The sequence below is a fragment of the Drosophila virilis genome, chromosome X (assembly GCF_030788295.1).
Source record: "Drosophila virilis strain 15010-1051.87 chromosome X, Dvir_AGI_RSII-ME, whole genome shotgun sequence".
Classification (NCBI taxonomy): Eukaryota; Metazoa; Arthropoda; class Insecta; order Diptera; family Drosophilidae; genus Drosophila; species Drosophila virilis.
In genome coordinates this window covers 18,471,676-18,496,369 of record NC_091543.1, presented here as the reverse complement: position 1 = coordinate 18,496,369, position 24,694 = coordinate 18,471,676, and the positions used below count along the sequence as shown (strand labels likewise).

The 24,694-nt window shown below is 38.9% G+C and overlaps 3 protein-coding genes across 5 annotated transcripts; 1 reads left to right on the top strand and 2 right to left on the bottom strand.

The window, feature by feature from the left end:
• The first annotated feature begins 399 nt into the window (after positions 1 to 399).
• LOC6631337 (contactin-2) lies at positions 400 to 19,076 on the top strand. Of its 3 annotated transcripts, XM_015171262.3 has the most exons (7): positions 400 to 573; positions 1,018 to 1,157; positions 12,459 to 12,595; positions 13,275 to 13,751; positions 13,861 to 13,990; positions 14,406 to 14,555; positions 16,953 to 19,076. In XM_015171262.3, the coding sequence occupies exons 2-7, from the start codon at positions 1,094 to 1,096 to the stop codon at positions 17,225 to 17,227; spliced, it is 1,233 nt and encodes a 410-aa protein (XP_015026748.1). In that variant the 5' UTR covers positions 400 to 573; positions 1,018 to 1,093; the 3' UTR covers positions 17,228 to 19,076. The 3 variants fall into 3 exon arrangements, with proteins under 3 accessions (XP_015026748.1, XP_002055774.2, XP_015026746.1); XM_015171260.3 differs by lacking the exon at positions 400 to 573 and having other exon boundaries at positions 952 to 1,157; positions 17,017 to 19,076; XM_002055738.4 differs by lacking the exons at positions 400 to 573; positions 14,406 to 14,555 and having other exon boundaries at positions 951 to 1,157.
• Positions 10,100 to 19,205, bottom strand: Gr9a (Gustatory receptor 9a). The gene is made up of 4 exons (XM_070208491.1): positions 19,070 to 19,205; positions 10,817 to 11,686; positions 10,574 to 10,741; positions 10,100 to 10,510 (listed from the first exon to the last, which is right to left on the bottom strand). Exons 2-4 carry the CDS (start codon positions 11,645 to 11,647, stop codon positions 10,436 to 10,438), a joined length of 1,074 nt encoding a protein of 357 aa, XP_070064592.1. The 5' UTR covers positions 11,648 to 11,686; positions 19,070 to 19,205; the 3' UTR covers positions 10,100 to 10,435.
• Positions 19,206 to 20,058: 853 nt separating this feature from the next.
• LOC6631339 (C-mannosyltransferase dpy-19 homolog) lies at positions 20,059 to 24,414 on the bottom strand. Its single transcript, XM_002055740.4, has 7 exons — positions 24,187 to 24,414; positions 23,867 to 24,128; positions 22,892 to 23,213; positions 21,453 to 22,832; positions 21,201 to 21,394; positions 21,010 to 21,135; positions 20,059 to 20,907 (listed from the first exon to the last, which is right to left on the bottom strand). The coding sequence occupies exons 1-7, from the start codon at positions 24,230 to 24,232 to the stop codon at positions 20,703 to 20,705; spliced, it is 2,535 nt and encodes an 844-aa protein (XP_002055776.1). The 5' UTR covers positions 24,233 to 24,414; the 3' UTR covers positions 20,059 to 20,702.
• Positions 24,415 to 24,694: the final 280 nt, after the last annotated feature.

Here is a 24,694-nt window from a genome sequence, read left to right as displayed (position 1 = left end):
GCTAGAAACTAAATAATTACGTCAGGAAGTGGGACAAATAATTATCGAGTTCGCCTGAATGTTAAGGAGCTGTACAATTTTCTGGCATGGATCAAGACACGCGATGTTTGCGAATTATCACAGCCACAACAAAATCAACAACAGCAGCAGATATTTTGGCAACTAAGCCCAGGCAGCACACACACACACTCGCACACACACTCACAGGGGCGCACGTCCTTTGCGTGGCTAGCGGCATGCGCGTGAGTGTCAAAGAGGAGTGCTGCCCATAGGACACAAGCACCAATACATGCTAACATGCACACGCCCACATTCACATTCGCATTCGCATTCGGATTCGCATTTTGGCGACGGGTCTCCAGGCCGAAGCTAAAGAGTCTCGGCCACGAGGCTAAACAGCCAGCGCAGTTTAGTCGAGCAACGTAACTCGAAAGCAACGGACGCCCGTGCCGCGCAGCCAACAACAACAACACGAGCAACAGCAATAGCAACAACTGAAACAGCATTAATAATAAAAACAATAACAACAAATATAATAATAATAACAACAACAACAACAACAACAACCATAGAGTCAGTCCCGTTGTAAAGCACAAGTTGAACGCACTGAAAGGCCAAAAGCAACAACAACGTTTATTTCCTCCTTCTAGTTTTGTTGTTTGTTTGTTTTTGTTTGTTTTTGTTTTTTTTTTGTTTAGGTTGTTTTGTCATTTGTTTAATTGATTCAAAGCAATTTTTTTTTTATTTTTTGGTATGTGTGTGTGTGTGTCTTGTGCTGAATGTTGAATTCGCCCAATGGCGAAGTGAAAGTTACGTCAAAGGGAGCCAACAGCCAGGCGACAACAACAGCAACAATAGAAACAACAACAACTGAAACAACAGCTATCGACGTGCCAAGCCGTGTGTCAGCCTTTGGCGCGTCCTCCTCGGCCCGTCCGCCCCCCCCCCCCCCCCCCCGCTGTTGGCCCGAACTACCATTTGTTGTATTTGTTTTTGTTATTTTCGCTTCCTATTTAGTTTAGTACCAATTGCTGATTTTCAGCCGGCAACGCGGCTCGTGCACGGACGCTTATGTAAAGTGTAATATGGAAGCATGTCTTCCACATCCAGCTCCGTGCTAGCGCTGTCTTCGTTCAATTTATTATTTTTCACCCAAGGTAAGGATAACATGAATAATACGCACAACTTGCCTGTCGCAGCTTTATATAATCTGCGGCCCAAAGAACGATTATCTTCGGTCACGCCAAACATTTAATACCCTTGCAGACCATATAAGGCCAAATACATTGATTTCCAAGGATTCTTTCCATATGACATATAGGAGTTGATATGCTTGGTAGAGGGAGGCTGCATAGCGAAGCTGTTAGAATTCAAGTTTGGTTCAGATATCTTGAAATACAAAATCATATCATACTTTATTTTCGACCAATCGTTCCTATGGCCAAAATATGATATATTCGTTAGTTGTTAATAATATTTCAGATATTTTAAATAAGAGTAGCTTTTCATACTTGAATTTCAGTTTTAACCGATCATTTCTATGGCATCTTTTTAATATAGTGGTCCGATCTTGACAAGATTGTAAATGCTGAAGATATCTTGATAAATCAAAAGGACTTAATTTTCTTCCGATTGTTCTTATGGTAGCCATATTAGATAGTAGAATAGTAAAAATAATAAATATCAAAATATCTTTCCAGCAATAAGTTATATTTGGACCTATTGTTCCTATGCTAGCTATATAATGCAGTGATCCGATTGTTCAGATTCCGATATATGTACAGTCTGCAACAAAATGACGTTGTTAACCTACGTTTTTTGAGAATCGCAAGGTAACAGACGAACAGATATCCATTTGTCTGTTGATACTGATCAGGAATATATATAGTTTAACACACTTCTCGAGTACATTATAATGCCCTCTGCAGGGGAAATGCAAAATATAGAGTATTAAAAACTTACCCATGCTTGCAAATCGATCAAATATTTCATAGAAATGTCGCATTTGTTGCTCATACGCCGTGTAGGCCGTGCAAGCAGCAGTTACCGCTCCCTGCCCATGCACCTGGCAACACATGCCGCTGCCTATGCCGAGCTACATATAAACGGCTTTCATAATTAATAATCAGCTTTGGGTTTTGGCCAAAAAGCCCAAGGGCTCGCTCAACACACGGCTTTCTGTGTAGAACTGACCTAATTTGCGATTCGGTTGAAGCACTCTCAGAGTCCATTTCCGATGCGCCTTGGGAGTTGTTTATCTTGTTCAGCTTGGCAAGTAAGAGAGACAGAAAAAAAAGGCTATAAATATCCTGCCTGCAAATGTGAGCCATTAATTATAATGGCGTTTTCATTAATTAAGTTGCGAAGAAGTGCTTAACCAACTGACCGCTGCATATTTATTTTGGGATTCAACACTTATCATAATCGCAAAAAATGGGCTTAATTAAACCAAAATTGACAAATACTCGACTGGTAAATACCTTGTACACAGCTCTAGGAAATGTTGTAAGAATTCTTAATGTGACTCTGAGGAATTGGGCGTAATTCACTTCAATTGCTGAAAAATAGGTGGAAACGTGAATTGGATTTTATTAGAAGATTCAAATAAAATCTAGAAATTTGCATATCATCGTGAACCTTCTATATTGGTATTATTTTTGTTGGAGTTGGAGATTGATATAAGTTTATTTATTATATTTTTCAATCCGATCGAATCGTTTACTATATAATGATAAGATATAATTTGAGCTGTGGTCTACTTAGTCTAGAAATTGAGAGAGCGGTGGCTAAAATTGATGGAAGACCAAGTTGGATAAATAGCTTGCTAGTCTTCTCATATGCTTACCCATACTTGGCTCTTAGACTTTAGGGTATAGTTCAGTCGAGCATTTTGAAAAGAATTGCTGTCCTTTTTATTGCAATTTGCTGCGAATTAAGTAACTGTGAGTTGTATATTGATTTTTCCTTAAGTTGCTTCGACTTCTGTTAAGAAAGTAACTCATGAGGTTTGCTTTTATTAATAGGCTACGGTTGAAACATGCGCGTATTGTCGCAGTTTATTTCTTTTCCCATTTAACTTGCCGTTAAATAAGCATCAATTTGATGGCATTGCGCGGGCTTTTGTTATTGCTGTTGGGCAATAAATCTGTGTCGACCAGTCCTAAGTCCAGCTAAATAAACTGTGCACCGTAATCCTACCCAGCTGAGGACCCGGACCCGGACCCGGACCCGGGCCGGCCTCGAGCCCAGAGCCCATTTGTTTTACTAGAAGCTACAGCTCGATTTGCATGCAAATTGCGTATAAATCCTTGAGTCGTTCTGCTGTACCTTTGGCCCTTTGGTCCTTCTTGTTGGCGTAGCTGTTGGCCCTGCATTCACTCAACAATCGCGTGCCCCAGCAACTGGGCGTTGGGGCGTGGCAGCACGACAGCATGACTGCTGACGTCCCACAAATCTTCTGCAATTGCTGCCCCAAACGTGGCACAACTTATTCTCTCCATGTCTTTTACTTTTTTTTTTATCGCTTTAGTCCTGTTCGCGGTCAGCTAATGGCCGCAGCGTTTACTTTTAATTAAAAAGTTCCTTGCCCAGCCAAGAATGAATAAATGAAGAATCGCGGCAACGCGAACAGGATGAGTGCGCTCCCATTCAATTTCGCCAGCATTTTCAATGTTTTGTTTGTCTTGGAATTTTGGCAGCTTCTGCCGCATCCTTAATTAGTGTGCACACGACCTGGCCACAGCCCATGTTTAAGTCCAATGACAGCTAATGAATGGAAGATAGTGAAAGTAAACGCAAGTGCAACAAAAATCCAAACGATATTGAGTTTTGCCAAGTTTAAACGCGATTGGACGGCTCAATACTAGTTCAGAGTCTATTTAAGTCTGCCTTTTAATTGCAAGCTTTATTTTTGTAGATTCTATCAATAAAGGCTAATAACTAACTAACTGCAAAAGGGCTTTGAATTGAAAAGGTTTTCTGATATGTCAATATTAAATTTTTATCCTAAAGCCGATTTGATTGGGTAAAAAACAAGTTAATATCAGCAACTTAATGGAAACTTTAAAGAAAAGGGAGTTGGTTCAAACCCATTCTTGTCTTTTGCTTCCTCATAATCTTATTTTAGTATTTGAAATCCAGAATGTAATTCTCCTTTGCTAGGACAATTGAGAAAGATTAAAAATAGAGCATCATTATACATTTTACATTCATATTTTCATTGGACAAAAAAAGGTTCAATTCAAATATACGCTTTTGTAATTTAGTGTATTATTGCACATTTTTGAAAAATTCACTTAATTTAAGCTTAGAAAAGCTTATAATCCTTGAGGATTTTATGTGTTTCAAGTGTAATATAACTGTTTGTCAGAGCCTTAAAGTAATGTTTTGTTAAGAGATGGGTGTAGAACAAAAAGTTGAAGTACTTTCACTTTGATAGACATGGTTGCAGACTAAGTAGTTCAATTTCTTGAAAGCAGACAATTCGCGATTCTTTATGTGATCAAATCAGTTCTTTGGATCTGTGCCACACATTTATGCTATGATGGCAGATATCCGGCATCCTGTGCCGCGCGTGTTACATGTTATTTGTTGGCACATCCGATTCATATTTATGCATGAACTTGGCCATTGTCTGGCCAGAAGCAACAATTGCATGCAGCATGCAGCATGCAGCATATAAGAGAGCAAACTGTCAGAGCCAGAGGCAGTTGCCCCAGCACACAGATTGGGCATTTGAGCGAATCCAGCTGTTAGAAAGACATTGTGTGTTTGAGTGCCTGCCTGCTCAGTTGGGTGGTTGCTGTGGTTGCAAGCCTCGTGAATGTTGCCTCTGTTTGGTTAGCTGCCAATGGGTTTTGTGGCTTGGCAGTGGGGCACTGTTGACTTGTTTGTTGACGTGTTCTTATGCCATCCCCAGCCACACATGGCCGCCATTTGAAGGGGGCATGCAACAAAACAAAGTGCAATTAGCTCTTAACCCGCCCAACAACAATACAAGAACAGGCAACAATTTGGGCCCGGCTATTTTTGTGCCAGCCACTGGAGCCAAATTTCAATGCCAAACGCAAAAGGTTAGGTGTCATATATCAAGCACTTTTTTTCTTTACATAAACACATAAACACACACACACACACACACACACAAATGACGACACACATGCCAATGGGCTCATGATATTGCATTGATTTTCTATTCAATGGCATTGAGTGGGCACAAGGTTAAGACTTCATCGTCTTATGGGTGTATTTTTAGCTGCTGTTTTTATGGGCTATACCCATTGAAAGCAAGTAAAAGGGGCATTGCAAGCTTGTGCCTATGTATGTAACAGACAGAAGCAGGAATCTTCGGAATTTGCTAGTCAAGGGCAAGAAATCCATTCGCAGATCAAGTTTCAAATGTTCTCTCTCTCTCTCTCTCTCTCTCTCTATCTCTATCTCTATCTCTATCTCTATCTCTATCTATCTCTATCTCTATCTCTATCTCTATCTCTATCTCTATCTCTATCTCTATCTCTATCTCTATCTCTATCTCTATCTCTATCTCTATCTCTATCTCTATCTCTATCTCTATCTCTATCTCTATCTCTATCTCTATCTCTATCTCTATCTCTATCTCTATCTATATCTCTATCTCTATCTCTATCTCTATCTCTATCTCTATCTCTATCTCTATCTCTATCTCTATCTCTATCTCTATCTCTATCTCTATCTCTATCTCTATCTCTATCTCTATCTCTATCTCTATCTCTATCTCTATCTCTATCTCTATCTCTATCTCTATCTCTATCTCTATCTCTATCTCTATCCTCTATCTCTATCTCTATCTCTATCTCTATCTCTCTCTCTATCTCTATCTCTATCTCTATCTCTATCTCTATCTCTATCTCTATCTCTATCTCTATCTCTATCTCTATCTCTATCTCTATCTCTTGACCCTATAAAACATTTCAATATTAATGACACAGTAACATTACGCATACGCCTCGGGCAACCTCACAATAACATTACGCATACGCCCCGTGCACCAGGCCGAGGAACATTTGTTAAGTTAACTTGCGGCGCCAACAAAATTAAGCGTTAAATGAGAATTGATGTTTGTCCACAGTCGCTAACGAGGAATGGAGCCTCGCCGTTTCTCTAACCTTCGTAACTGCTGCAGCTGTTCCCCGTCTGGTGATTTGGCATCCTGACAGCGTGCCGCGGCGGTGTCGGATTAGCTATTGTCGTGACCTCGTTGCCGCCGGCGACTGTGCAACTGCAACTAATTATGAATTTTAATTAATTCTGCCATTTTGCTGCTTCACTGCTTTGTTGACGGGGCCCACAGAGAGAGAGAGAGAGAGAGAGAGAGAGAGAGAGAGAGAGAGGGAGAAAGTGCCTGGCAGCTGTGTTTTTATTGCTATTGTTATTCTTGCTTCTGTTACCGAGTTGGCATTGTTGTGGGCAACAACAAAATCAGTGCCGGGCATCTGCCAAATTGCCTCAATGTTTTCAACTTGGTGCATTTCTGGCATCAAGTCAGTTACTTTTGCAAATGCCCTTTGGACAAGCGGGTCAACAAATAGCTTAAATCGAAAACAATTCTAAGTTCGTTTACGATTTCGTTTGCCTTGCGTTTATTTTGGGAGCAATTACGATAAAAAGAAAACATTTTGTGCTGAACAATTTGAGTACCAAATCTTTATAAAAATTACAAATTCTTGTGCGCCTTTAATATAATAATGTTTTATTTTTATTTTACGCTGCTATCGAAAACTTTGCTGCACACTTTTATACCCTGCACTGGTGCGAATGGGCGAAAGGGGTATATGTCGTGGCTGTGAAGGTCCGGTCTTGGTTCGAGTCAATTTTCTACTTTCTTTCAACATCACAAAAAAATTATTTAATATTTTCACATTTGAGACTCTTTGAATTCCCTTGAAGACGAGTTTCTACTTGTATACAGGGTATCTTGTGGTCCCCACTCGACCGGGACACTCTCGGGCGCTCTAAATGCAAAATGCAAAGAAACAACGAATGCAATTGAGAAGAGTCCAAGCGGAAAGCCAAACAACCCAAATGTTTTGTCAATTGGTTAACAACATTGTGGCCAACAAATGCAACTGGACTCCGTGCCCAAGAGCCGTGGAATAACATTGAAACGACCGGGACGTGACCGTGCCGAAGTTTTCATTGAATTCAAAGGAAAGCCAAATGAAAAAAAAAAAAAACAAAATTATTACAAAAAAGCAAAAAGAAAACGTTTCGATTGCGCTTTCACGTTATGAGCAGAACGCACAAAAGCCTTCGCTCAGCCGACCCACAAAATACCCTTTACTTTGCCAAAGAGAGAAAAACTTTCATAATAGTATTAACTGACGGATAAACTTTTATCATAATTATAATTCGGTTATAGTTTCAAACTATCCAAATTTTGAATAGCAGTGGCAACTCTGGTCTTTGGTTGAGACAATAGCACATCTTTATACTAAATCTGTGCTTCTAACGTGGATCCCCCTTGTTCAATGTTCGCACAGGGTATGCTGAGAGCAGAACACTTCACAGTTAACTTTTTGACTTTGGCTTGTTTTGGTTCATGATTAAATGCTTGAATATATGTTGTTCCTACTTTGCTTCTTTAAGCTCAGCCTTGCATGTGAATAGTGCTGACATTTGGCTATTTTATAGCTAGTTTTGGCAACAAAATGTCTCTGTTTACAATAAAATTAATTATAAGAAAATAAATAAAAATATTAATTATGATAAAGTTCAATTATATATTATTTTTATAAAATGCTGATAATACCAGCAGATCTTAATTTATAGTTTTCTTTTATTACTTTTTATTCTTATATGTTTTATTTTTATACGTACGTTTAAAGGAACGCAACACAACCATTTTATCTCCCACTTTTTTGGGCAAATCAACATACGTTAACATATCGAATTAGTATAGCAAATGAAATCATCTATAGGTTAGCCAGATATTCCACTCATTGGCTTTGGGTTTAAATAGACCGAGTTGACCTTAGTTCGATTTCTACAAAGTTCTGACTCAACCCGTTGAAATCAATTAAGTGACGTCAGCAGCGGGCCGATATAAAGTTTCCATTGCATACTTTTAAGCAGCGCATTACAATACATTACATAATGGTATGTGTGTGTGTGTGTGTGTGAGTGGTAATGGGTGTGTCAGCCTTTTTGCCTTAACCCACTGCAGCGGAGCAGGAGTTGCCCTTATCTGGCGCTATGCCTGAAACCCCAACTCGGACCCAGCTTGCTACAAGTTTCATTTCGGCGTGTGTGTGTGTGTGTGTGTGGGTGTCTCGGTGTGCGCATCTGTGTGTGTGTTCGTTATGTGTGTTGCCCCTCTTTGGATGAATGCATATCAAACATTCAAAAGTTGTTATTACTATGCAGGGCAAACTTGTATCTGTTCGTTGTCTGTGCGCTGCTTTATCAACATTATGTTTGCCAGGCACAACTTGATTGAGCGACTGACTGAGCGACTGACTGATTAATTGAACGAACTTTCAATCATAAGCCACATCAATCACAGCAGCTAAATTTGCGCCACAGATTCTACATACACTCAAAGAATTAAAGAAAACAACAAGAACCTCTTTTTTCATTTCTCTCTGCTATTTCCTGCGATAATTTCTGCTATGTTTAATGTCGATTATTTTGCTGAGTGCAGCATTTTTTCTATTTTGGGTTTATTTTAATAAGCATCAAATTGGCTACGAGTTCAGTCTATTTAGTCAGCACAGACCTTAGTTAAGGGATACATGCTGATATGTCCTTTTGCCACAGTCCCTTTACTGTGTGGGCTTATAAAACCACATACACACATACACCTAGGGCGTAGCCTGGCATTTGTCAATTGTTTTCAATGGCCAGAGACAGAGACCGGGAAACGTGACTGAAATGTACTCGAAATGATGGGCACTGACTGTGACAATTGTGGTTGGCAAAATTATGCGTAGCTCGTGTTTTGCATTTCGATTTTAAGCTTTACAAACTGGCGACCGTAACAGATTTAACTACAGAATAAAATCTGCTGTAGGTAGTTTAGATTACCAAAATCGTTGCACTTAATTTTATAGTTTTCAATTTAAGTCAGGGCTATAAGCCTAACATTTCTGCCGTTGGGTGCGTTTAAAGCTGGTTTCGCACGGCCTCGAGCCAAGGCGTTGGTTCAAACCTCAGTTTCACATACATATACTTACAGCATTTGAATGAAACAACTGCCCGTTATCCTGAAAATATGGCAAGCCGTACGTATTTTCTTAATCAAGATATGGACAAAAATGTGATCCCTATCCCTATAAATTGACAACTATCAAATATGTTAGAATTTGCCATATGGGCCTGCGTATGTCTTACAAGTTCCTTAACGTCATTCTGTTTAGTTCGGTCTTCGGTTCGTCTCTCAGCTATTTTTGCTTAGGGTTCGAGCCGTTAAATTGGGTTCGAGCCGGCTTGCTGTGCAGCTTGCTTAAAAATAAATGGGCTTTAAATGTAACTTGATAAAGTATAATTAAATAAAATGTGATGGATTCTTGTGTTCAACCTAGAAGAGTTAAAAAAAAACAATCCGCTTTTTTCAGTATCCATCCGTTCGTCAGATAAAGCTCTACAATCTTTTTGTTACTGCTGTCCGTTGGGAATGCCATTTTGACCATGTTTTTTTTTTTTTTTTTGTTAATCGATTGGGGCTATTCAACGTATAAAATGACATTATGTCACAATTGACAAAGTGCCGCAGCAGGCAACATTTTTTTGTAATCGCTCGAAATGTTTTATCCAGTTGACAATTTCGGCGAGCCTTGGGCGGCTGCCCATATGTATCCGCGCTCTGCAATTTTGTAAATGAATATGCGAGTTTATTTATTTTAATTCTTCTTTTGTTTTCAATCAATATAAATTTCGACAGCTGTCATACAAATTGCATGTTTTTATTTGCACTTGTTGTGTATTTGAAATCGCAAGAGAATTGAAATCCTAAGCTACAAAACATTATTGTTTCTAGTAATTTTTGTTCGCTAATTGCTTTTATTTAATTATTTGTTTTAAATTAAGACTGCAGATATTTGCACAGTTGGCGTAATGTAATATACAAATGTGTATATATAACAAATATTTTGGCTATAGATATATGTATATACTTATATTAGTCCCCTAAATATGAACAAATGACCAAAACCTGGCCTTACATACATATATATAAGACGAGCTTTACTCGAACCTTAAGGCGAGGCATTGTTTTGAGGCTTAAACCGAATCATGTTTTACATTCGTTGGCTTCCCAGCCTTGACTTTAATAAAGCTTTACGTTAACGTAAACATTAGGGGTATTAGTTGTCTGCAAATACTTCTAAGGAAAAATCGAAAATCCCGTCTAAAGTGGCAACTGAAGTAAACCAAATTGGGTTCCAGCATCTCCGAATCCATATCAGCTGCTCTGCTGCTTGGTGAGCTGCACGAACTGAAGGAAAGTGACCAGCGTGTTGAGTATGAAGAAAAACATCTGCAAGCAGTGAAGTACAGTGAACTCTAGTGAACAGACAGCCAAGGCTTAAGTGCAGCCTACCCCGGCCAAGGTCTTCAGACATAGATGGTACATGCCGCAGATATCGAACTGCACGGAATTCTGCATTATCTGTAGAGAGAATTCATCGGCTTGTATGCGTGTGAGTCCGGGTCTCGTTCCCGGCTCCTGGCGCCAAGTGCTGCTGATCACGACCAGAAGCTGCTGCGACTGCGGGCAGAACAGTTGAGGTTTATATTGGTTGCTAATGGACTAATATATATTATGGCTAGAAGGGAAACTTACGCGCTTGGCACACTTCTCGCAGACGGCGCACAGCGTACAGATCTTGATCAGCGTGGGCAGCACCACGTATATGGTCTCCCAGAGCAGCAGCCAGCTAATATTCATGTTGGTCAGCTGCCAGAGTATAATATAGGCATAGCACACCACAATAAAGTCGCCAATGCAAAGCACGTTCATTATCAGCACGGATAGCCCATAGAGGCGGGAGAGCTGGCGCGCCAGGCGCACAATATGCGCATAGCTGGCACGCAGCTCCACACTGGAGCGTCGTCCCCTCACCAGCTGTTGCTCCAGTGCCAGCAGCTGCTCATCCAGCCGGACAACAAGCAGTGCCATCTGCAGATAACGCGCCCGAACAGCCTGCGAGGTGTAGAAGTAGCGCAAGTTGGGCATCAGCTGATAGCTTTGCAGCGACTGGTAGGTGCCCATTGTGAAAGCGCAGCCGATTAGGGCGCACTCCAGCGTCGCATGGAGGCGCACGTTGATCAATGTGGACGGGGGTCCCATTGTCGGCAGCTGGGCCAACAGCCTGCGCTCCCGATTCCGCAACACAAGCGCCTGCAGCACCATCAGCATATGGGCCAGCAGATGGGCCACACTCATGGCATCAATGATCTTTGCATAGGCGTTGAACTGTTGCCGCTGCGGCTGCTGCAGGTTGGTCATCTGCCAGCCGTTGCCGAAGTAATGCCAAAACTGTATTACCATATCGCCCAGGATTAGCGCTAGATAGCCGCTCAGCACCCGCTGGACCGTCCGCTTCCGTGAGCTGCACGTGAGCGCCAAAAGCCGAAAGTAGACGGCCAGAAAGAGTTCCGTGTGGCTGGCCATGATTCACTTAACTGAACTCTGTCGGTGCAGTGTTAACACCTGCTTATAAATATATATATATATGTTATATATTTATATAAATTGCTATATCTGGCTAATTAATCATAGTGGCTTCTGATTGCGCATGCCGATGGAGCCGATGGAGTGCATTCGCCCTCTCGATAGCAGCTCGACTTTGTAATATCTTATAGTAAAACCCAACGAAAATATTATCCTCAAAATGTTTTCAAGTACCAATAATCTTTATACTTTTATTTATGGGTATAAGGGTATATAGGGTTTATAGTATCCAAATGTATGTAACAGGCAGAAGGAAGCATCTCCGACCCCACAAAGTATATATATTCTTGATCAGCATCAATAGCCGAGTCGATCTAGCCATGTCCGTCCGTCTGTCTGTCCGTCCGTTCGTGGAGGGTTCAGGGTATCCCCTAGTCGGCATCTCCCGACTAAAACCTCTTACTTATTCTCTTATTTGTTTAAAAGCCATTTTTACACAGATCAATTTCCCGCCAGTTACTGCGAAGAAACACGTTTTAAATACCTTTTTTGCCAGATTTAAAAAATAATTTCGAGCTTTGACATGGGGTTAAACAAACATATTGTATATAAACTTTTTCCACCTATTTTCCACACTTGCGAGTGGAATTGGTATGCACTTAATTACTTGAGTTAATCAGTCAATCAGTCAGGGCAAACAGTTTAATATATAGAGATAATAATTTGCTATTTGTAATTTTCCTATAAATATCATTAATGCGCCATATTTAACCTCCTTTTCTTTTCAATCTGTCTATTCATTATTTTGCAGTGCTAACGGTGCTTAGTATCACCATCAAGTACAACGAATATGCGACAGACAAAGGTGGAAATGTTAGCATACCCTGCATAGCCCAAGGCAATATTATGTGGGTCAAGGAACACGGCAGCAATAGCACAATAATACAGGTGAGTTTATCAAGACGATTATATTCAAAAATTTAATGGATTCAAATTTATATATTAATGTTTTATGTGTACGATGCATTGTATGTTATGTTCTGTTAGGTGATGTTAGGTTATATTATGTTGGGTTATTTTGGGTTAAGTAATGTTGAGCTAGGTAAGGCTGTGTTCTGTTATGTTATGTTAGATTATGTTAGGTTATATTATGTTGGGTTATGTTATGTTAGGTTATGTTATGTTGGGTTAGGTAAGGTTAAATTACCGCGAGTTGCAGTTAGACCAGAGCCTTGCACAAGATCCGACTATTGCTGCGCGGATGAATATATTTAGCCGAAGCCCTATATTTTCGTGTTCGTTTTATAAATAATATAAACATAATTAATATAAGGTAAAAAGCGCTTTATGTGGGTTTTGTTTAATTTTCGACTTGCTGTACATCCGTGTGTTATGTCTTGCAGTTAAGGATTTGAAACTTAGTATGCATACGAGTACGCCCGTTTCAGATAAGGGGACGTGAAAATCGATTTGCTTTGCAATTTAAGAGCCACAGTCAGACTACAGGTGGCTACGTCTTGTTGTACAATAGTTGAATTTTTTGCTTTCGCTGTAGAAATGAGATTATGCAGCTTATAGAACAATTAAAATTTGGTAATTGGTTTTGACGAACACCTTCATTTCGTAGACGGGTCGTATATTGGTGTTGCGTAATGTGAGTACCTCGGATGGCGGCATCTATGTCTGCTTTGCGACGCTGCCAGTGACAACAACGAGAGCAACATCCACAACAGCAACAGCAATGCCAGCGACAGCAGCAACTACCTCATCGCAACAGCAGCAGCAGCAAACGCTGGCAGTGGAACGGGGAGAGCAAGAGCCGAATGCAGAGGAGGTGGAGGTGGTGGAGCAAGCGTATCAGGCTTATCAACGTATCAAGCTGACGGTGCGCACTACACCTGGCCCGGTGTCACAGCTTTATTTCAAGGCCTCCACCATACTGGGCTTTCTGATATGGCGCTTCAATAAGACTCAATCCGGTGGCTATCCTGTGCGCAGCTTTACGGCCGAATATCGCAATGTCTCGTACCGCACGCCGCCGGCGAATGCCAGCTATGAGCACGAATGGAGTCGCATGGATCCCATTAATATAGCGCCCAATGTGGTGAGTAGGGGGCGCATTCGCCCATCCCCCAATCTCTGTATAAAAACAAATTGGGGGGGGAAAATTTCACAAGAATCATTTCCGCTACATAATCACTTCCGAGGCGCAGCGTCAAATGGAGGTCTATCGCCTGGCGCCCAACACCACATACGAGTTTCGTATATGGGCCAACAATGAGCTGGGCAGCGGTGAGGTGGTCACCACCAATGTGACAACATTGCCAGAGACCAAGGAGGAGGGTAAGCAGACAATTATAAATCATGCCAGTCACAATTCCCAATTCCCGATTGGGCCGGGACTAGTGTTAAATCTGATTATCATAGCTATAGCTAGGTAAAACATTCGATAGTTTTCTTGCTGTCGTATCTAAGCCACATCTATCGTACCATCTATGTGTAGAAATTGATCTTGATATATAATATATGTATGTATATTTATTGTCAACTGTACGCAGCGCAGGGTTGCCATCATATGCACAGTGAGAGGCATATCCTGCATGGCGTGACCTTAGCTTTGTGTAACTTAACTTGTCGTATTATTACAACATAGAACAACATATATGATTTCTTATTGGTTAAGTATCCATGTATCTGGTAATTTTGTTGTCATCTCTCTTTTTCTTATCTATCTACAAAATGCTCGACGACCGTCCAGATCTCATACGCCTTATAAAACCCGACTTAGATAATTTTGATCCACGCATTTGGATAGTCGCCGTCAGTATAGTGCTGGGAACACTTGTGATATTAGCCATTGGACTCTGTATTGTGCTCTCTAAGGAGTGCTATCAATCAACGCAAATGGGTACAGAAAATTCACCAACAACAATAACAATAACAAATTCCAAATCATAATTACGAACAGCAAACAATTAAACACATTTATTGTTCACATACTATGTACATACATAATTACATACATGCATACGTACATACTTATTTGAAGGAATTATGATTTGGATATTAGATAATGTTCTTGTTATTGTTGCTAGTAATTTAGCCAAGAAACGAAATGCAACTGCAACTGCAACTGCAACTGCCGATTCGAATGCAACTTGTTGCAACGCACATGATGCTTGTCATTGTCATTGATTGCCAGTGTTGTAAATGTTCGAGATTAATAAATATCGAATGCTTTTTAATGGGCCCCATACACTGTACAGCACAGTCCAGTTCAATGTGTAAATCTATCAAATTGTATAAAAATTCAGAAAAATGTTATATGCATATAGCGCGTGGGGTCCATTTTGGGACTTTTTTCGTTAATGCATATTTGTTTTGTTTGCCCGCTGTTTTTTATTATTATCATTTTTCTTTTACTTTCTTAATAAGATATGCATACTGTTATTGTCGTTGTTGGTGTTTAAATGTAGATAATGTGTTCGCCTTTTTAGTGTGTGGTTCGATTGATGTTTATTCAAAAAACAATATATATACCATATATATATGCATTAATGAAAAGAAGAACACTACTCAATTAAAGCCATGCCAAGTGACAGATGTTTTTCATAAACTTAGCAGCTACTTATATAAAATATCATTTAATGCAAAGCACTTGATCACTTAACAAAATATTTGTCCATTCGAATAAAATGTGTGTACATAAAAAGCGAATGGACATGATTGATAATCAAAGATTTCTATTTTGCCTACTATTCTTACAAACATACATATATTGTAGGGTAGCTGAATACATATATATATCAAAAGTATATAATTTAGGGTATATAGCGAACTATAAAAAAATTTGAATATGTTTTGCTTATGCGCGGCTTTTGAGTTAAACTTAGCTTCATATTTAATTCACAACTGTCTAAGTTAGCTGTTAAATATTTCACAGGCAGATGTTAAAATCGCATTGCAATAGAGAAACTAAATGTTAAATATAAAGCGATTTTAGCAGTTGACAAGAGGTTAATAATCAAATTCCAATTGAACTCTTTTATCAGCTTTTATAGTTTCGCTAGAAGAAAAATAAAATAAAAATTTAACTTTTCCAACGAATTGTATTTAGATTCGTGCTTTGTTATTAGATAATCTATAACATAGGATAAAAAATATGATATATACTTATGTATACTTCCAAAAACTGTTTTCCAATGTGGATGAAGATTAATCTAATGCCGTCTCTTAGCAAGAACCTCAATATTAAAGCGACCAAACTTTTAGGCACATCTGTGATAGCTTATACACACTCTTAATGCGCACTAAGTAATTCTAAGTAGAACTCTAGAGTATTGTGCACTAAACGACTTTTAGCATAGGATTTTAAAGCAAGTGCAGAAAAAATCAATGAGAAAATATATGATTAAAATATATATAAAAACTTTAAATCGTGACCAAAAGTAAACGAACAAATGAAATGAAAAATATATGAAAATAATCAATATTGTAATATACTTAGGAAACTGGGGTGTGATAAGATGAAGGTGACATTATATGATTTATGCTTTTCTGCTTTGTTGTTGTCGTGTTTTGTTGTTGAATTTCAAATGAATTTAAATGTGTAACCGATAATCAAATGTTAGCTAAACATAGCGTTTATTGATGTTGTAAACTGAATGTAATCAATTATATAGTACATATATATTCATATATATTTACATAAGTAGTAATTTAATTCCATTTTATGTGCTTTTGTTATGGCACGCAAATTAAATGTTTCAATCCTTATGAAGAAAGACAAATACATTTATCCGAATATTCTATAGTCTTGTATTGTTTTGAGTTATGTGCTTATTGTTAGATACATATGTTATGTATGTGTTTAAAATTGCACACACGCACACACACACACACACACACACACACTGAGATACTCACTCAGATTTAAGCCTTGATTTGAATATAGACACAATATACAAGTATACAAATTACGCATACGCCGCGTTGCTCGCTTTTCAATACATACACACACGCACACACACACACACACATAATTAAATATATTTTTAAAGAAAAACAAACAAAAAACACAATTAAAATATAATCAATACCAGAGGTAATGTAATTGTTATCAAATGATGCCTAATGCTGTTTTTTCGTTCTACTCTCTCTCTATTTATCTGAATTCCCTTCCCAAATTTCTATATCTCTCTATCTATCTATCTATCTATCTATCCTTTTCCTATTCACTCTTACTCTGTTTCTTTCTGATCTGATATCTATCCCAACTGTATGTCATGCTATGCGGCCTGTGTAGATCTCCAAGATGGTTGGGACAGCATTGAGCTTATACCGAATATAATACTTAATCCCGGTTTCAGTGAATCCGACGGAGCTAAGAACGTGCAGCCGTTTACGCGCCACATTCTTTTTGGCCACACGGGACAGCAATATACCCATAATGTTGTTGATGATGAAGACGATGACGACGATGATGATTACGAGGAGGAGGAGGATCTGGAGCCGACAATGGAAAAGTTCAAGCGCAAAGTTTCGGTATTCTTTACAGGTCCCACCATCAAACGTATTTGAAAGTACAAAGTGCAATTTTATGGCTACGCCTATACAGATCTATTTAGGTTGTTGAATTGTGGCTACGGTTTAACCAAATATACATGCATACGTTTGTACAATACTCTGTAGAGCTTATTATGTTTGTGCAATAGGCAAATCATTTCCTTCGGTTTCATTTGCCATTCGACACGAAGACACCAATTTTTATAAAATAAACGCTATTCGCTTCAAGAGCGCTTTAAGACAAACGCATTCCAATCTATTTACTATCTATGTAATTGCTATTTACACTTTCTTTTGTGAACTGTTAAAGCGTTCTGCTAAAGTGTAAGCTTCATGAAGTACTGAGAGCCTAACAATTATTGCTGTGTTCCAATTTTTCCAAATTCTTTCGAGATTTTCCATAACAGACTAGCGCTTACTTTGTAGCTTATCGTGATTAAAGATGTTAACAATTTGAATTTTTGAAATAAGTTTAGAGAAATGTTCAACATTTTGTGCTCATATTTTTGTCAAACACACACATGAACATCGGATACACACACACACACACACACGGAGACACGCACAGACACATTTCTTATAATCATGTGTATTTTACATAATAAAATAACAAATATATTGCTGTGATACAAATTCAATTGAAGGACATTATAAAGATTTATTAATACTCGTAAATAGCAAAATCAAATGGAAAACTCATGCACAAAAAAAAAGAAACCACAAACAAACTCTTGTGTATTTTAGTTAAGTAGCGAATTATTGTTAATTAAAACAAAGCATACGTGCATCACATATTTGCTGAAAATAATTATTTTGAATATTTTTTTTTTTCAAAATAACCAGAAAGAATTTAGAAAACTTTTAAGAGTTTTGAATAGCTGATAACACGGATGAACAACTAAATGAATTAATTGAATGCAGTCTCCAGATCCGTTAATATAACTATGATTTCCTCAAGTCAGATAATCAAAAATCAATGCAAATAAATAAAAACTAAACAACTGTGAATGAATTTTATAATTGAGCAAATATTTTGCACTGTAGCGCGCACCAAAAAGATACCTATACATATGTACAGTGTACATTAGTGTATAAGAAGTCCTGTATGAACGCTATGATTGAAACATTAATGATTGTTAGAAACAAGTTTTTTAACATATTTTCAAAATGCCTTGTGCTTTAGTTTGATTTTGGGGCAACAGGAAACTAAAACGTGTGTATAAACATGTATTATATACATATAAGCTGTCTAGTTAAAGTAGCTGAAATACAAATAATTCAAAACTGCTTCCACAAAAATTAAAAAAAAAAAATAAAAAATAAATAAATAAATAAAAAACAGCCTAAAAACAATGAAATTGTTATGATATTACTTATAGAGACACGTTCAGTTGAATGCATACAATATAAACCAAATGAGATTTCGAAACTAGCACACAACTGAGAACTATTCTAATTGATTGTATAAATACTATATATAGTATATATATATATATACATATATATAGATAATGTTTATATATGAATATACAATGTTATGTATATTATATAAATTAAGAAAGACTGTAGCTAACTGTTAAGACATTTGGCCAGATTGCTATGCTTTAAACTATTCGGAGATTATTTTCTATTATATTTTACGATATATTAGCTAACCTGCTCGCCTTTCAGCTAAACTAATAACTAAATGACAAAAACAAAAAAAAAACAAAAAAACAAAAAAAAAGCAATCAAAGAATACGCTATGGAATCGATGCCATTTCTTAATGCACACACTTAACTAACTCCTTTCTTTTTATGAGAAAGGATTAACTTAAACACTTATATAGAGGCACGCTTAAGCCTTGAACTACTTACGCATAAGTTGTTATTGCTTCAAGTTCATTCTGAATCGTTCTGAATACGCTAAATCTCTACCCAGTCCGCCGGAAGAAGTCACTGCTCTTTAATCGTAACAAAAAATCTGTGGATATAGTACGTAATAATGTACATATAGCCGCATTTAAGAGTTTAGAATTCAAATAACTTCAAAGCTCTAATGCTTTTTGTAAATGAATCGTGAATTATTTATAAAAACAACAACGATTTCCATAAAAAGCAAATGAAAGAATAACAACAAATACTCACAAGCAGACACACACACACACACATACACGCGCGCATAAAAGTAAAGAAATAAAATTAAGTTTACATGAAGTAAACCAACGCCAAATGCGTATTTATTTAATGGCCGGTTCGGTTCACGGTTCACATTAATGCCTCATCTCAGGCCAGTTTTGGGTTCGAGACAGGGCTACAAATCGAAAAATAGTTGCTGGTTCGGTTCACGGTTCACATCAATGCCTCTTCCTGGTATTCAGCTTATGAACTTGGGGTTCCACAGATGTAAAGCCAGAAAGAGTAGTTGGTTCGGTTCAAGATTTCACATCGAAATGTCTGCCTTTTGATGCGGTTCTTGTTATAAAACAAAAAAATTTTTATTATATATTTGTCCGTTCTGCTGAAAATATTGCAGACTGTAAATATTTTCATATTGATTTTGTGGACTACATTTGATTCCCATCCAAACTTGGCATTTAGCCAATATGGTTGGGGCCAAAGTCATTTATACTTTGGGGCTGTGTCTGCCTCTGACAATTTTTTTTAAAAAACCATTTTGAAAAAGATGATTCGGTTCAAAATAATTGAAATTCTGAATTTCTAATTGATTCGGTTTAAAGCCGGTTAGTCGCTTGCTTCGAATCAAGTCATCTTATTTTATTTTGTAATTTTAATTTAATTTCAATTTATTAGTAAGCCAGAACTCAGTTGTGGCGGAGTTATTATTCCCAAAGAAAATAACAAAATTAATTGTTTGTTCAACTTTATTTCAATAGCTTTTAAATAATTTATACTCTGGGAGGTCATCATTCTCATTTATTCGGGACAAAATGCATACATATACATACATATTGACAACCATTGGCTATGGCCGAACGGATTGTCTGTGTCTCAGTGTGATTAGTGATTAGTTAATATGTAAAAAGCTTAGCTTAAACTTAATGCACAAAATGAGTGAAGCACCTAAAGTTCTACACTCGCAAAGTAGTTAGTCGGATCCGTAGCTAGACTTAACTTAAACCGTACACACATACATACATTCTATTTATATGGAGTGGGAATGCATTTCCAAATGAAATCTAAAACAAAACAAAATTCATATGCCTCTTGAAAGCAATGCGTTTAGGTAAATACATACATGTATATGTATGTGTGTGTTCTTATTCTGTTTCAAATATATTTATGTATATATATTTTTTAAAAGAATTTGTTTAGTTTTAGCTGGTTTTTGGTGTCAACATCTCAATTATAGGGTCTGTGTCTGTGTTTGCGTACGCCTACTCGCCCACTACTAAACACTAATACATTTCATCATACTTGTAAAATATTCTAGTCACATGTGCCTTTAGCCCTTAGTTACATACATATGCTTGTGGGCCTGTTGTCTGTCTCACATAGACATTTCGGGCATTTTGTTGTGCTTCAAATTGATCTGCACACTTTGGGAGAACATCTTAATGATGCCATAGTTATCGTTCGCGTACACCTTTAAGAAGCTAGGCACATTCTTATGCAAAAGCTCGTGACAAAATTGCGGATACTTCCGAAACGCTGGCTGCTTATCATCCCAAATTGACAATATGTCGCAGTCGTCCCTGCAAGTGTTTAATACATACATAGATAAAAATACGTATATACATATATATATGAAGCATTAGATAATACATTCAGATAATAGTCAATGGTATGGCTCTTACCGCACTTCGTTGCTGCACTCGTCTAAAGATATGATTAAATATTGGATTTTCAATTGTGTGCACTGATTGTATATATCAGACGATTGCTGGCGACTGTACACTGAGTAGACATGCTCCGTGCGCTCACTGTAAAGTGGTTTGTGTTTATTTTTATTGTGATTAGGTTTTGTTGATAAGTGCTAGAGACTTACGCCATTTGACGCATTTCGAGGTGCGCATGATTAACTATCGGCCGCTTGGTTGTTAAGTGGACGGTGCCAATGATCTCAACGGGACCGGCAAACACCGCATCGCGTTCTGTATTTAATTTAATCCACTCCAGCATGCTTTCCAGATCATCCGATGATTGTGTATAGCGTGTGGGAAAGTATTCCTCACGTATGTTCTGCAAATATTATGAAATATAGTTAAGTAAACAAATGGCCAACTAATTCTATACTGACCACCATGCCGGGATCAAACATGCTGAGCAAAAAGACGGCTAGCGAAACGGACCAAAAGATGTTGCGTTGACGATGGTACCAGATCTTCGAGCATACCGTCGGCGCTATCACACAGCCCTGAGTGAAGCTAAGAAAGAATAGCTTACGCACCGTCAGACCAATTAGGGTGAAAACAATCATCTGCATGAAGCTGTACATATAATGCAGATTCAGTATCTGAGCGTTGGCCGTGGGTATAACCGAGTCGCGACGCGCTGATGTTGCTGGACGGCGTCTGCCGTTGGCTGGCTCCTTGTCGGAGGGCGTTTTGCACGGCTGCGTTTCGTCAGTTTCGGTTTCATTTTGAGTTTCCTTTGCAGTCGCCGTTTGTGCTTGCGTTTCAGTGTCAGCTTCTGCCGTACATTCACTTTCGATTGAAGACGTCTCTTTGAGATTGGATTCGCTAGCCTGTTCGCGTTCCTTGCGCTGTTTGTCACTATTGCGATGTATCTGTGCCTTGAGGCGCTTAATGTCCTGCATAAAGTCATCGCGCTCCGGCGGCTGCTCTTGCTGCATTTTGGCTTTTTCGCGCTTATAGCGCTCGTAGTCGTGGTCACAGCTCTCGAGCATAGCAAAGCATTGCTGTAACTGTTGCTCCGTTTGTTTGTTCGACATATCGCTCATGGACACATGGTGCTCTTCCAGAAAATCCTCCAGAACATAGTTGCGGGCGCGTTCGCGCTGCTCCTGGTTGGCCTTTGTGATAACATTGCTTTTGCGCCATTTACGAAAGAACGTGGCCAGCATTACAACTCCGTACATGCAATACGGCTTGACAATCAACGTCTTGACCAGCTGCCACAGCTCCGACCAGGCGACGCGGGCATACAGCGGATTGCAAGCAGACAGATTGGTCACAAAGTTCACCTTGGCCTGCAGCATCCAGTGGGCCCACAGATCACAATAGTGCATATACGTATTGTCCTGCCAGTTAAGTAGACCTGACTTGCTCAGCAAGTCCACCAGTTTACCCTGCATGCTGCTGGCGAACAGCAGTGCCAGCAATATTAACTTAAATGAGAAATAGTCGCCTTGCAGCACATTGTTCGTGCAGCGACGGTTCCGTAACTGCCGCACGATCGTTATTAGGAACAGGCTGAGGGCAACGCTCAACTGCCAGGTGAAGAGCAGTTGGGTGTTGCCGTGCGAGATCACAAAGGCCAGGCAATTGCCCAGCAAATGTGAGAGCGAGTAGTCCAATGCAAACGCATTCGCCAGACCAACTGGCATCGAGCTAACGTTCCACGAGGTCATCACAATCATAATTTGTGTTGTGAATATAAAGTTGGAGAACTGCCACGAGAGTAGCGCACACGCCGTAAACAGGGACATTACACAGACCTAAGAGATTTATGATTATATTCAATTGTAAAAACTTGTTTGCAGCCACAATTATTTACCATAAAGATTCGCGAGGTGTGCTTCTGCCGGTGCAGCACACGGCCAATGCATATGCACAAATAAAACATTTGCAAAAATATAAAGGGAAATGCAAAATTTTCACGCGCCAGCGGCCGTTCGTAGATCTTCGCTGCAAAGCTATGGAACATCAGATATGAGAGGACGCCATAGATGCCACCAAACACATTCTCGCTGAGCAGTGTGCCGTACAAGTAGAGCACCAGCAGCGTGACGCCGCCCATCAGCCAGACGAACTCAAAGTAGAACTGCATCGGCTGCAGGCTGGGATTAAAGCCGGCACGCACAATGTGGAAGAAGTAGCTGCAAACAAAGATCAAATTGGTTTAGAGAAGAGCCACTAGATCTGTGCATGTGCATGGGTAATTCCAGGGGTCTCGCACGGGTTTGCCCCCAACGATCTTAAACAAAAAATTAAAATCAAGTGACCTTAGCAATTGACAGTGCATACCTAAAAGCTCTTAAGAGGGCATAATAGAACCAACGGATCAATGTGTATGTATTCCCCTAATTATATTATATGGGAACAACAGTTTTTCCACATCAATGAGCTTTTCAAGTATTGGAATGAATGTTAACCGATCTCTTGTTTATTGCTTTGCCAAGCAAAACCTTGCACGAAATTGAGCCAATCTGTGCTGTCATTTTTCCCCCCAATGATAGTTGACAGCTGTCACAATTGTAAGCAAATATTATAAGCGTATAATTTCGTTGTCGAGAAAGAGTAGCAGATGTTTGTCATATAGGAATTAATGTAGAAATGTGAGCACAAAAACAAAGATTTATTTCTGATATAACGTTGGTGAGTTGGTGAGGCTGCAACGAGCCGAGTTAAACAAAGCAAAGCGCCTTGCTCCAAATTTAAATTAAACGTGACGAGACAATGATTCATATAAATGTCTGGTCATGCACATGCCCATTAAGATATAGTGCACTTGGCAAATTGGATTACTTACGCGGTAACTAGCTCGGGCAGCACATAGAAACGTTGGAGTACATTGACGCTGTGCGGATATTCAATGTCTGTTACGTTCTTTAGCTGCTCGTAGCCATGCCAGAAGTCTGGGCCATCGGCTAGCTTCTTGTAGAATGTGTAATAGAGGGCATCTTCGCGGCGCAGCATCGATTCGCGCTCCAGTTGGTTGAGATGCCGAATGTTGGTGCGCGTCTCAAAGATGACGCGCACATGGTGCATATACAGAAAAAAGAAACCCGAGCCTAATGGCCGCGTATTATCCGCTGAGGCGGCCGGCGATTTTCAACAAATGCTACTTACCAATTAGCGCGTGCGATAAAATTACGTACAAATTGGGCTCGCGCATATTTCTGGCGTTTGTGTTGCGTGTATCTAGTTAGTGGGCTCGTCTATTCATTATTTACTTTTGGGGCGTCTGTTTGATCAAATTAGCAGTGTCTCCTATGATATGCCTGCAGCTTTTACCCGTAAACAAAATTATTTGCCACAGCTGATTTATTCGTTGCCATGTAGATTAATCAGCTGTTTCGCAATTTTTAAAACCAGGTGACTTTTTAAAATTGTACCAGCTGTGTGTATCGATGTGCAAGCATACTCATTACGCCATATGCTGGTATATTTATATCGAATATAAACGGTTTTGGTATTTTAATAATCTTAAAGAAGAAATAGTTATGTGCTGTGTATATGTTCATCAAGTACTGTTCAAAATGTGCGCCATACTGATGTTAATTTTGTTTTGCTGGTTTTTTTTGGGAAAATAAATTGACGTGTTGATGTCTCCGAATATATCGATACAATAGTTATC

Coding starts and splice junctions, on each gene's coding strand:
- LOC6631339 (XM_002055740.4), bottom strand. CDS start 24,232: ATGCGCGAGCCCAATTTGTACGTAATTTTATCGCACGCGCTAATTG. Junction 24,129..24,186: donor TTTATCGCACGCGCTAATTG/GTAAGTAGCATT, acceptor CGCGGCCATTAG/GCTCGGGTTTCTTTTTTCTG. Junction 20,908..21,009: donor GAGTGCAGCAACGAAGTGCG/GTAAGAGCCATA, acceptor AAACACTTGCAG/GGACGACTGCGACATATTGT.
- LOC6631337 (XM_015171262.3), top strand. CDS start 1,094: ATGTCTTCCACATCCAGCTCCGTGCTAGCGCTGTCTTCGTTCAATTTA. Junction 13,752..13,860: donor TTAATATAGCGCCCAATGTG/GTGAGTAGGGGG, acceptor TCCGAGGCGCAG/CGTCAAATGGAGGTCTATCG. Junction 13,991..14,405: donor GCCAGAGACCAAGGAGGAGG/GTAAGCAGACAA, acceptor ACGACCGTCCAG/ATCTCATACGCCTTATAAAA.
- Gr9a (XM_070208491.1), bottom strand. CDS start 11,647: ATGGCCAGCCACACGGAACTCTTTCTGGCCGTCTACTTTCGGCTTTTG. Junction 10,742..10,816: donor GCGAGAAGTGTGCCAAGCGC/GTAAGTTTCCCT, acceptor TTCTGCCCGCAG/TCGCAGCAGCTTCTGGTCGT. Junction 10,511..10,573: donor GTCTGAAGACCTTGGCCGGG/GTAGGCTGCACT, acceptor CACTGCTTGCAG/ATGTTTTTCTTCATACTCAA.